The sequence below is a fragment of the Hylobates moloch genome, unplaced genomic scaffold, assembly GCF_009828535.3.
Source record: "Hylobates moloch isolate HMO894 unplaced genomic scaffold, HMol_V3 SCAFFOLD_21, whole genome shotgun sequence".
NCBI lineage: Eukaryota > Metazoa > Chordata > Mammalia > Primates > Hylobatidae > Hylobates > Hylobates moloch.
Genome location: NW_026652296.1, coordinates 26,984,336 through 26,996,435, shown reverse-complemented (window position 1 = coordinate 26,996,435; position 12,100 = coordinate 26,984,336). Strand labels below are relative to the sequence as shown.

Here is a 12,100-nt window from a genome sequence, read left to right as displayed (position 1 = left end):
TCCTACCTCTACACTGAATCATGCCCCTTCCCCCACCCCTACCTCTATACTGAAACAAGCCCTCTTCGCCCACCCCCACCTCTACACTGAACCACGCCCCCTTCCGTCATCCCCACCTCTGCACTGAACCACGCCCCCTTCCATCACCCCCACCTGTACTGAAGCACGCCCCCTTCCATCACCCCCACCTCTGTGCTGAACCACACCCCCCTCACTACCCCCACCTCTGGAGGATCTTTACCTGGCTGTTGATGTTATTGTTTTCTCCAAACACCAGGATACCCCCGAGGAAGGCTGCCAGGAATGCGTGTGCTGGGTAGGTCTTGCCTTGTATGCGGGACTGCAGGGCACGGAGACCCTTGTAGGTGAACACAAACCGTGCCAGGTTCCAGGAGTGGATATACGTGGCCTGCAGTATGGCCCACAGCTTCTCCTGGAGGCTGCACAAACACAGGTGCCCCTGCCATGAGTGCAGGCTCAGCAGCCCCAAGGGCCTTTACGCACTGGGCATGCCTAACAACCAGCCAAGGAGCTCGGAGTAATGCTCATTCAGTCACCGGCCTCTACCCTTCATGTTCTCTCCCTTGATTCAGGCCTTGACTCAGTGCCACCTCCCCAAGGAGACCTTCCCTGATCACCCTACAGAACAGAATACCCATCATATCCTGTCCTGACCCTAATTTTCTTTTCCTTCCTAGCTATGGTCACCAACCGACATTTATGTGCTTATTATCTTCCCCCACCCCAGTAGCAGCTACAGGAGGGTAGTGTCTGGATCTGGCTTGTTCATCTGCAGGGCCTGGCACATAGTAGGTGCTTAATAAATGTTTTTTTGAGTAAACGTGAAGGAGTGTCTGCCATGTGCTGGATCTGGGGATATGATTCTGAGAAGAAACATCTGCTGGCCGCCCAAGAAACAGATCTGCTCGCCGCCCTCAGGGGCTTATGATCTACTGGGAGAGGAAAATGTTAAATAAATAATCACAAAAAGAACTTTGACCTTGACAAGAGATGGCGCTGGGATCTTCCTGATGAGGAGGTCAAGAGGAGAGGGGAGCTGCATCCCAGGCAGAGGGCTCAGCACGAGCCAGGCCCGGAGGAGGGTCAGGGAGTGTGAGGAAAGGAGCAGAGAGAAGCCACCGTGGCCATGGGCAGAGAACCAGAGAGTTTGTGGGGAGGGTGCAGAGCAGAGACAGTGGGGCCATGCTGAGTTTGGTCTTTATCCTGAGAAGTGAACATTTAAATAGAGGAGGCTATTCTTTTTATCTCTTAAAAATCACTAAAGGCCAGGTGTAGTGGCTCACGCCTATAACCCCAACACTTTGGGAGGCTGAGCTGAGATGGCGCCACTGCATTCCAGCCTGGACGACAGAGAGAGACTCTACCTTAAAAAAAGAAAAAATTACTAGAAGGCCAGACACAGTGGCTCACACCTGTCATCCCAGCACTTTGAGAGGTCAACACGTGCAGATCCCTTGAGCCCAGGAGTTCCAGACCAGCCTGGGCAACATAATGAGACCTCATCTCTATAAAAAATAGAAAAAATTAGCCAGGTGTGGTGGCACACGCATGTAGTTCCTGCTACTCGGGAGGCTGAAGGAGGTTTGCTTGAGTCTGCAGTGAACTGTGATTGTGCCACAGCACTCCAGTCTGGGTGACAGAGACCCTGTCTCTAAAAATTAAAAAAAAAAAAAAATACTAGGGGGCAGGAAGGACAACACAGAGAAGGAGCAGAGTCTACTCCTCCCAATTCAGGAATGGCAAACTCAGGTGCTCTTAAGGCTAGACGAAGACCCTGAATGAGTGAGAGGGTCCACGGGGAAATCTTCCAGGTGATTGGGGACAGCCAGGAGCAGCTGGCTCTCACCCCACACAAACACAGGCCCCAGTGTTGCCAGTTCTAAGTCAGGAAAGCTGGATTTCCATGTGGAATCTACCAGTTTTTAAATGTTGGCCCTAACCCTGCCTTCAAAACGTGTCTAGAGACTGACCACTCTTCTCACCTGCACCAGCACCACTGAGGTCCAAGCCCGACATTCGCTCACTTGCATCACTGCCACAGCCTCCTGGAGGGAACCTGCTTCTGCCCTTGGGTGGCCCTGCTCCCCTCCCCCGACACCAATCTGTTCTTAACCTGGCAGCAATTTTTTTTTTTTTTCTCTGAGATGGAGTCTAGCTCTGTTGCCCAGGCTGGAGTCCAGTGGCATGATCTGGGCTCACTGCAACCACTTCCTCCTGGGTTTGAGCGATTCTCGTGCCTCAGCCTCCCGAGTAGCTGGGACTACAGGTGTGCAACATCACATCCGACTAATCTTTGTTTGTTCATTTATTTATTTATTTTGAGACGGAGTCTCGCTCTGTGTGGCCCAGGCTGGAGCGCAGTAGCGCGATCACGGCTCACTGCAATCTCCGCCTCTCAGGTTCAAGCAATTCTCCTGCCTCGGCCTCCCGAGTAGCTGGGACCACAGGTGTGTGCCAGCACGCCCAGCTAATTTTTGTATTTTTAGTAGAGATGGGGTTTCACCATGTTGGCCAGGATGGTCTTGATCTCCTGACGTCGTGATCTGCCTGCCTCGGCTTCCCAAAGTGCTGGGATTACAGGCATGAGCCACTGTGCCCAACCTAATCTTTGTATTTTTTAGTAGAGACAGGGTTTTGCCATGTTGGCCAGGCTGGTCTTGAACTCCTGACCTCAAGTGTACCACCTCGGCCTCCCAAAATGTTGGGATTATAGGTGTGAGCCACTGCGCCTGGCCTAGCAGCAAATTCTTAACTCTCATGCTGTTAACACATAAGTCAAATAATGGTGTAGCCCTGCTCAAAATCTTACAACAATTTCCCATTTCACTTAAAGGAAAAGCCAAATTCCTCTCTATGACCCAAAGCTGGAGAGGACCAACCCAGGTCAAGCTGTGACCCGCCTCTCTATCCTCTCTCCCCTTCAGCCCCTCTGCTCCAGCCTCCTCACACTTATCAAGCAGGATTCCATCTCAAGGCCTTTGCACTGGCTATGCCCATGGCCTGGAACACTCACTCTTTCCCCTCATATCCACCTGGACAACTCTGTCTCCTTCAAGTCTTTACTCCAATGTCACTTTCTCATAGAGGCCTTCCCTATTTAATTCTGCAACCTGTCCCCTCAGCACTTCTGATGCCCTTTCCCTTTGTCCCTGCTCTAATTTCGCTTTTCCATAACCATAGCACCTTCTAACATACCACAGACTCTCCTTACTATGTTTATTTTCTTTTTTTTTTTTTTTTTTTTTTTGAGACGGAGTCTCGCTCTGTCACCCAGGCTGGAGTGCAGTGGCACAATCTCAGCTCACTGCAAGCTCCGCCTCCCGGGTTCACACCATTCTCCTGCCTTAGCCTCTCCGAGTAGCTGGGACTACAGGCGCCCGCCATCACGCCCAGCTAATTTTTTGTATTTTTAGTAGAGACGGGGTTTCACCGTGGTCTCGATCTCCTGACCTCGTGATCCGCCCGCCTCGGCCTCCCAAAGTGCTGGGATTACAAGCATGAGCCACCGCGCCCGGCTACTATGTTTTTTTTCTGCCACCCCTTGCTAGAATGTCAGCAGGAGTCACTGTCTGTTTTGTTCACTGCTGTATCCCCAGTACCTAGAACAGTGTCTGGCACATAGCAGATGCTCAATAAATATCTGCTGAATGAACACATGAGTTCAGTTTTTCAAAAAATGACTTGGAGGACAACAAAAACAAAACAAACAGAAAAAAATAAAAAGATAAAAATACAAAATGAGCACATCTTGCAAGTTGGATTTGGCCTGGAGGCTGCCAGTGCATGATTCCTCTATGTTCCACATGAGCCTATATGCATTAAACACTAGACCGCAACCCGTTTTCTGAGAAGTGCCTTGAGGGAAGAGCTACGGGAGATGAGAGGAAGGGGAAGACGCTTCAGCGAGAGACGAGAGATCAGGGAGATTTGAGGAGGAAGTGATCCTCAGAGAACTGGTCTGGATTGCCAGGAGGGAAGTAAAGATGGAGTGTGAGCCAAAGGCACTCCTGGTGGGGGTGCTGCATGAGCAGATGTGTGCAGGTGGAGCTACACATGGCATGTGCATGGAATGGCAGCGAGTTCTGTGTGCCAAGGGCACCCCAGGGTGGACACAACAGGGGGTCAGCTGAGGCCAGACTGCAGAAGGCCCTGAAGGCCAGGCCTGGAAGCTGGGCTTCCTTGGAGGGCACAGGGAGTTTTCAAGCAGGGATAATGGGATCAGAGTTGGACTTTAGGGCCGGGCACGGTGACTCACACCTGTAATCCCAGCACCGTGGGAGGCCCAGGCGGCTGATCGCCTGAAGTCAGGAGTTGAAGACCAGCCTGGCCAATATGGTGAAACTCCATCTCTACTAAAAATACAAAAATTAGCCAGGTGTGGTGGCGGGTGCCTATAGTCCCAGCTACTCAGGAGACTGAAGCAAGAGTATCGCTTGAACCCCAGAGGCGGAGGTTGCAGTGAACCAAGATCATCACTGCACTCTGGCCTGGGCGACAGAGAGACTCCATCTCAACAACAACAACAACAAAACACAACAAAACAAGAGTTGGACTTTAGGAGGCGTGATGGGACAGGGTAGACCCAGCTAGGAAGCTATTACGACTGTCCTGGCACTGAGGGCTGACCACATTCTCTCCCAGTTTGAGGGATGTGTACCTGCCATTCCGGAAGAGAAAGGTCATGACAAGCGCATGAGGGGCCCGGATTTTGGCTCCATAGCTGTAGAAACAGAAGAAAACAGTTACTATAATGTCATTGTGTCGCACTTTCTTTTTGGGCTGTCCTTTTGACCCCTTGTTCTCTCCCCCCATCCCAAATTCTAACACCACTTTGGGAGGGGAAATCATGCTGGATGCAAATCCTGGATCTGATACTTCCTGGTAGTATGGTCTCAGGCGTGTCCTTTAACTTCTCTCAGCCTCAGTTTCCGCACCATAAAAAGGGATGTTTATTTTTAATTATTTAGCGACAGAGCCTCACTCTGTCTCCCAGGCTGGTGTGCAGTGGTACGATCATAGCTCACTGCAGCCCTGAACTCCTGGGCTCCAGCAATCCTCCAGCCTCAGCTCCCTGAGTAGCTGAGACTACAGGTTTGTGCTATCACGCTCAGCATAAAAAGGGATGTTTTTTGTTTGTTTCTTGAGATGGAGTCTCACTCCGTCGCCCAGGCTGGAGTACAGTGGTGCAATCTTGGCTCACTGTAGCCTCGGCCTCCCGGGTTCAAGAAATTCTCCTGTCTCAGCCTCCCAAGTAGCTGGGATTACAGGCACCAGCCACCATGCCAGGCTAATTTTTGTGTTTTTAGTAGAGATGGAGTTTCACCATGTTGCCTAGGCTGGTCTGGAACTCCTGATCTCAGGTGATCCACCCACCTCAAAAAGGGATGTTAAACCTCAGAGGGCTGGTTGTAATTTCTTTTTTCTTTTCTGAGACAGAGTCTCTCTCTGTAGCCCAGGCTTGAAGTGCAGTGGTATGATCTTGGCTTACTGCAACCTCCACCTCCTGGGTTCAAGCAATTCTCCTGCTTCAGCCTCCCAAGTAGCTGGGATTATTACAGGCACGTGCCACCACGCCTGGCTAATTTTTGTATTTTTCGTATAAGAGGCAAGGTTTCTCCATGTTGGCCAGGCTGGTCTCAAACTCCTGAGCTCAGGTGATCTGCCCGCCTTGGCCTCCCAAACTGTTGGGATTAAAGGCGTGAGCCACTGTGCCCGGCCCCATAATTTTGATGGAAGGAGATGGTACATGTAAAAGGTCCACCATCCTTACTCAACTGGCTTTGTGGAATTGCTCCCTCTGCTCCATCCTGACATTCTCACTGCAGCCAGTCTCTCTTTTTTTTTTTTTTAGACGAAGTTTTGCTCTTGTTGCCCAGCCTGGTGTGCAATGGCATGATCTCGGCTCACTGCAACCTCCGCCTCCCGGGTTCAAGCGATTCTCCTGCCTCAGCCTCCCAAGTAGCTGGGATTACAGGCATGTGCCACCATGCCTGGCTAACTTTGTATTTTTAGTAGAGACGGGGTTTCTCCCTGTTGGTCAGGCTGGTCTCGAACTCCCAACCTCAGGTGATCCGCCCGCCTCGGCCTCCCAAAGTGCTGGGATTACAGGCGTAAGCCATCCTGCCCATCCTAGCCAGTCTCATCTTTTAAAAACATCAATCTCATCACATCACTCCCAGCTTAAAATCCTCTAACATCTTTCCACTACTCACAGAACAAATTCTAAGCTCTTTTCTGCAGACTTGAAGTGCTACAGCCTTGGCCCCTGTTCACTGCCCCTACCTCACCCCAGGGCCCTCCTCTGCTGCTCCAGCCACACTGTCCTTCCTGGACTGCATCTGACACATGAGGTTCTTCTCTGCTCCTGGCTTTGGCCTGGCAGTTCCTACTACCTGGCGTGCTCCTCCCCAGCCACCTTCCCTCAGCCTTCCGGTCTCAGCTGGGCCCTCTGCAAAGGCCTCCTGATGCTCCAGCCTAGGTTTGGGCAATTTTTCATTGCCACAGATCCCAAAACTTCTCTCCAGCACTTCATCTTCCCAATTTAATGACTCGGTTATTAAGTATTTATTCTATTATAATGATCTCTTTCCTGTGGTAGACTGTGGGCTCTGTGAAGACAGGGAATGTGTCTGGCTTGTCATCTGCATAGTCCCTAGCACCCCACATGGTACCTGACATATAACATGTGCTTGATAAATAACTGTTGACTGACCGATGCCAGAACAGCCCTTACCCATGACAATGTCATTTCTAGAAGGTTCTATCTTCAGCTTGGCTCATCTTAAAGTTAACAAATTCCCTAAAACAGCTCTTAGGTAACACTGTACCTATTCAAAATGTACCTCTTTCTAACTATTATACAAAGGAGGACCTCAACTTTGTAAAAATGCATTTATAAAACGGTTGGCACTTTGGGAGGCTGAAGTGGGCAGATCATTTGAGGTCAGGAGTTTGAGACCAGACTGGACAACATGGTGAAACCCTGTCTCTACTAAAAATACTACAAAAATTAGCTGGGTGTGGTGGCAGGCACCTGCAATCCCAGCTACTCAGGAGGCTGAGGCAGGAGAATCTCTTGAACCCAGGAGGCAGAGGCTGCAGCGAGTTAAGATCACGCCACTGTACTCCAGCCTGGGCAGCAGACTAAGACTCTGTCTCAAAAACAAAAGTAAAATAAAAAAAAAAAATTGGAAGGAAATATGCCACTGTTACTAGCAATGCCCACTGCACTGGAGGAATATATAATTTATTTTTGGTTGCTTTTTAAACTTTTCTAGACTTCCAGAATTATCTATGATTAAGTACTGCTTTTAAAATTATTAAATATTTTAAATGTTACATAATTGTTACATAATTGCCTCTTTTTAAGATTCAAACCTCTTCCCCCACCCCTCCTTTCCCCTTCCTCATTTAGGGATCTAGGAATGATGTGAACAAGACCATGTTTACTTTTATTGTTTTAACTATACTCAGATGAATAGAAGAAAGACAGTGGTATTTGGTGCCAAAGCCCTGCCATATTTTGCTGTGTGAACTTGGATAAATCAGTTAACCTCTCTGAACCTCCCTTTTCCCATCAACAAAAGGTATTCTCCATTTTACAGAATGGCTTTTGGCAGTTACGCACATGTAAAAGTTCCTAGCTCAATCAATATTAGTGTCTCTTCTTTTCTTATTCTTCTTTATTGGACACCTCCACCCCTACCCCTATCCCTGACTAAGTTCTCCAGGTACCCAACCCTGGTCTTACCAGGCTACTAGGTCTAAAAATCCTGACAGCCTCCTTGAGACAATGGTCATGAGCCACGTACTATTGTCTCCCAAAATATACATGAATGTTCACTGCAGGCTTGTTTGAAAAAACAAAAGACTGGAATCAAACCTGTGTCTAAGGCTGGGTGCGGTGGCTCATGCCTGTAATCCTAGCACTCTGGGAGGCCAAGGTAGGAGGATTGCTTAAGGCCATGAGTTCAAGACCAGCCTGGGCAACATGGTGAGACCCCATCTCTACAAAAAATAAAAAATCTCTACAAAAAATAAAAAATTTGACCAAGTGCAGTGACTCATGCCTGTAATCCCAGCACTTTGGGAGGCTGAGGTGGGTGGATCGCTTGAGCCCAGGAGCTTGAGACCAGCCTGGGCAACGTAGTGATACTCCGTGTTTACAAAAAGTATGAAAAATTAGCTGGGTATGGTGTTGTGCACCTGTAGTCCTAGCCACTTGGGAGGCTGAGGTGCAAGGATTCCTGGAACCCAGGAGTTCAAGGCTACAGTGAGCTATGATCACACCAGTGCACTCCAGCCTGGGCGACAGAGCAAGACCCTATTTTTAAATTTTAAAAAATTTTAAAAAAGGCCAGGTGTGGTGGTTCATGCCTGTAATCCCAGCACTTTGGGAGGCCGGGGCGGCTGGATCACCTGAGGTCAGGAGTTCAAGACCAGCCTGGCCAATATAGCAAAACCCCATCTCTACTAAAAATACAAAAATTAGCTGGACGTGGTGGCACACACCTGTAATCCTAGCTACTCGGGAGGCTGAAGCAGGAGAATCGCTTGAATCTGGGAGGCGGAGGTTACAGTGAGCCGAGATAGTGCCACTGCACTCCAGCCTGGGCAACAGAGCAAGACTCCGTCTCAAAAAAAAAAAAAAAATAGAATGAGGCAGCTTTATGCACACTGATATGGAGGCACAATTTATTAGGGCAAGGTGTACAGATGTGTGTGCAGCACAGCAATAATTGTGTAAAATGAGGAAATTATAAATCTAAAATTATTTCAACATAAAATTTTTTAAAAGATGTGTGGGGGCGCTGGGTGCGGTGGCTCACACCTGTAATCCCAGAATTTTGGAAGGCCCAGGCAGGTGGCCATGAGATCAGGAATTCAAGACCAGTCTGGCCAACATGGTGAAACCCATCTTTACTAAAAATACAAAAAATTAGCCGGGCATGATGGCACGTACCTGTAGTCCCAGCTACTTGGGAGGCTGAAGCAGGAGAATTGCTTGAACCCAGGAGGCGGAGGTTGCAGTGAGCCGAGATCACACCAGTGCACTCCAGCCTGGGCAACAGAGCGAGACCCCATCTCAACAAAAAAAAAAGGGGGGGGGCTGGGTGCGGCGGCTCACGCCTGAATCCCAGCACTCTGGGAGGCCGAGGCGAGTGGATCATGAGGTCAGGAGATCAAGACCATCCTGGCTAACACGGTGAAACCCCGTCTCTACTAAAAATACAAAGAATTAGCCAGGTGTGGTGGCAGGTGCCTGTAGTCCCAGGAGCTACTGTACTCCCAGCTACTCGGGAGGCTGAGGCAGGAGAATGGCATGAACCTGGGAGGCGGAGCTTGCAGTGAGCCGAGATTGCGCCACTGCACTCCAGCCTGGGTGACAGAGCGACACTCCATCTAAAAAAAATAAAAAATAAACTTGGCAAAAGGGTCACTGATGTTATCTGTTATCTCAGGGCACATGAAGGAATGGCTGATATAATCTGGCCAGACCCAGTGGGAACCTGACTCTTGAGTGTCCATGGGAGCCAAGAGCCTGGCACTGGTGCCAGGCATCCTTGGGTTTGAATCCTGGCTCCAACCGTGACCAAGTGCTGTGGCCATGAGCAATGGGTCTACTTCTGAGCTACAGCCTTTTCATCTGGAAAATGGGGACAATGGCAATTCTGATCTTGCACACTTATTCATTCATTCAATAAATATTTGAAAAAGTACTAAATACCAGGTGCTAGTAATACACCAAGGAACAAAATAGATAAAGTTATGGCCTGATGAAACTTACTTTTTTTTTTTTTTTCCTTTTGAGATGGAGTTTCACTCTGTCACCCAGGCTGGAGTGTAGTGGTGCAATCTCAGCTCACTGCAACCTCCACCTCCTGAGTTCAAGCAGTTCTCCTGCCTCAGCCTCCCATGTAGCTGGGACTACAGGCATGTGACACTACACCCGGCTAATTTTTGTATTTTTGGTTGAAACGGGGTTTTGCCATGTTGGCCAGGCTAGTCTCGAACTCCTGACCTCAGATAATCTGCCCGCCTCAGCCTCCCAAAGTGCTAGGATTACAGGTGTGAGCCACTGTGGCCAGCCTGTGCTAAGCATTTCACACATATTGACTCAATCCTGACAGTATAAGTACTAGTACCATGCCCATTTTACAGATATTGAGGCTTAGAGAGGCTAAATGACTTCCTCCAGATCACACGGGTAGGTGGGGCCAGGGTTCAAGCCAAGGCAACCACATCCTTCCCACCATCCCACGTTGCCACTAGGATGCCAATTCTGGAGGACACAAACCACTTTCTCTGGTTTGTTCTCTGCTTTGTCCCCGGTTCTGGCACTATAGGCCCTCAATAAATGGTGGCTGTTATGCACTAGGTTTAAAGGAGACTGAGCTCCCCTCTAGGCACCAGCCAAGGCAATGACCCCAAGACCTCTCTTGCAGGTAAGATGCCAGGATAGCTGCAGCTTCTTTTACATTCATTGTCACATCCCAGCAGCCCCCTGAGCCAAATGGGACTTAGCGCTGGAGTCCTACAGGTGAGGAGTGAGAAGCAGGATGCAAGCCCATGGGCAAGCTTCATGGGGACAGGATAGACAGGAGGCATCCGCTGGCCAGCCAGAGGCCAGAGTCCAGTTCCCCATTATGCAGATGGGGCCGTTGAGGCCAGTCAGGCCCAAAGGCACACAGAGAGGCGAGGTGAACTGAACCCAAATGAGGGGATACAGGAGCTGGCATGGGAGGAGTCAAAGCAAGAGGGCCAGGTTGCGAAGGTTGTAAGACCCAGAAAATGTACAGTGGGAACCCCAGTTCAGAGCTGGGAAGGGGCGCAACCCGAAATCCAGCTCCCATTACACAGATGGTGACCTCCAAGACTTAGAGACACACGAGGACTGCTCCAGGACAAATGACACCGAGGAATCGGACTTCGAACTTGCGCCTCTGACCCCAGCCAAGACATCCTTCAGCCCCAGCCCGGCCCGACGGCCCCACTCACACAGCCCCGTTCCGGAAGCCCTTAAGCACGGCCAACGCAGCGTGGTAGCGGCGCTTGCGCAGCAGTGCGTTGACGACTACGAGCAGAGCCCTCAGCTGCGGCGGGGCTGCCATAGTGCGGGCTGCGCGCGCGGTCGGGAGCTGGAAGCGCACTGACAGCCCGAAGTTCCAGCTGCAGCGCCCACAGCCCGTCGGTAGCGCCGCCGACTCGTGGCGTCTATAGGCTGTTTCTGCGTCACTCATGCATGGAAGACCAATCAGAGAGCGTACTTGTCTCATGGGACAATAGCACTCCTCGAAATAGTTGTCTGACTGGAAGAGAAAGGAAAGCTTGTAGCCAATCATAGTGGGCTCCGCCCAAGGTCACACACACGAGTTGTCCAATCAGAAGGCACTTTCCCTTGGGCCATGTTGGGTTCACGAATGGGTTTGGAAGGAGGCGTGTATTTGGAAGGAGGGCTCCTGAATGAGGTGTGGCCCTGCTTAGAGATGGGATGGGCGACAGGTGATGATACAGGGAGGAGCAGGGCCCCATCTTTACGCGAGACAGTTCTGACTGGGATATCCTTTACCATAGCGATCTTCTCAGAGTGTCAGTCACATGGCCCCTCAATGGCTTCCATGTACGTATGTATGTTTTGAGATACAGCCTCGCTCTGTCCACCCAGGCTGGAGTGCAGTGGCGCGATCTCGGCTCACTGCAACCTCCACCCCCCAGGGTTCAAGCAGTTCTCCTGCCTCAGCCTCCTGAGTAGCTGGGACTGCAGGCGCCCGCCACCATGCCCAGCTAATTTTTTCTATTTTTAGTAGAGACTGGGTTTCACCATGTTGGCCAGGCTGCTCTCCTGACCTCAGGTGATCCACCTGCCTCGGCCTTCCAAAGTGCTGGGATTACAGGCGTGAGCCCAGCCGGCGTCCACTTATTCTTAGAATCCAAACTCCTCCCCAAGGCCCAGGAGAGAAGACCTCCTGTGATCTGGTCCCTGCCTCTCCCTCTGACCCCACGTTCCAGCACTTGCCACCTCACTGCTTCCCAGCCAAACGGCCTCCTTTCTGTTCCTTGGGCCAAGAACCCTTCTACC

General features: G+C 50.4%; 1 protein-coding gene across 2 annotated transcripts in view; it reads right to left on the bottom strand.

The window, feature by feature from the left end:
* Positions 1–11,195, bottom strand: part of PXMP4 (peroxisomal membrane protein 4) — a 13,926-nt gene extending 2,731 nt beyond the window's left edge. Inside the window, exons 1-3 of one of the 2 annotated variants that reach the window (XM_032142980.2) lie at positions 11,020–11,195; positions 4,679–4,741; positions 242–440 (exon numbers count right to left, since the gene is read on the bottom strand). In XM_032142980.2, coding sequence (XP_031998871.1) covers positions 242–440; positions 4,679–4,741; positions 11,020–11,132 — 375 coding nt within the window. In that variant the 5' untranslated portion in view covers positions 11,133–11,195. The remainder of the gene's footprint in view (positions 1–241; positions 441–4,678; positions 4,742–11,019) is intronic. The other variant, XM_032142981.2, reaches the window with a different exon arrangement.
* Positions 11,196–12,100: the final 905 nt, after the last annotated feature.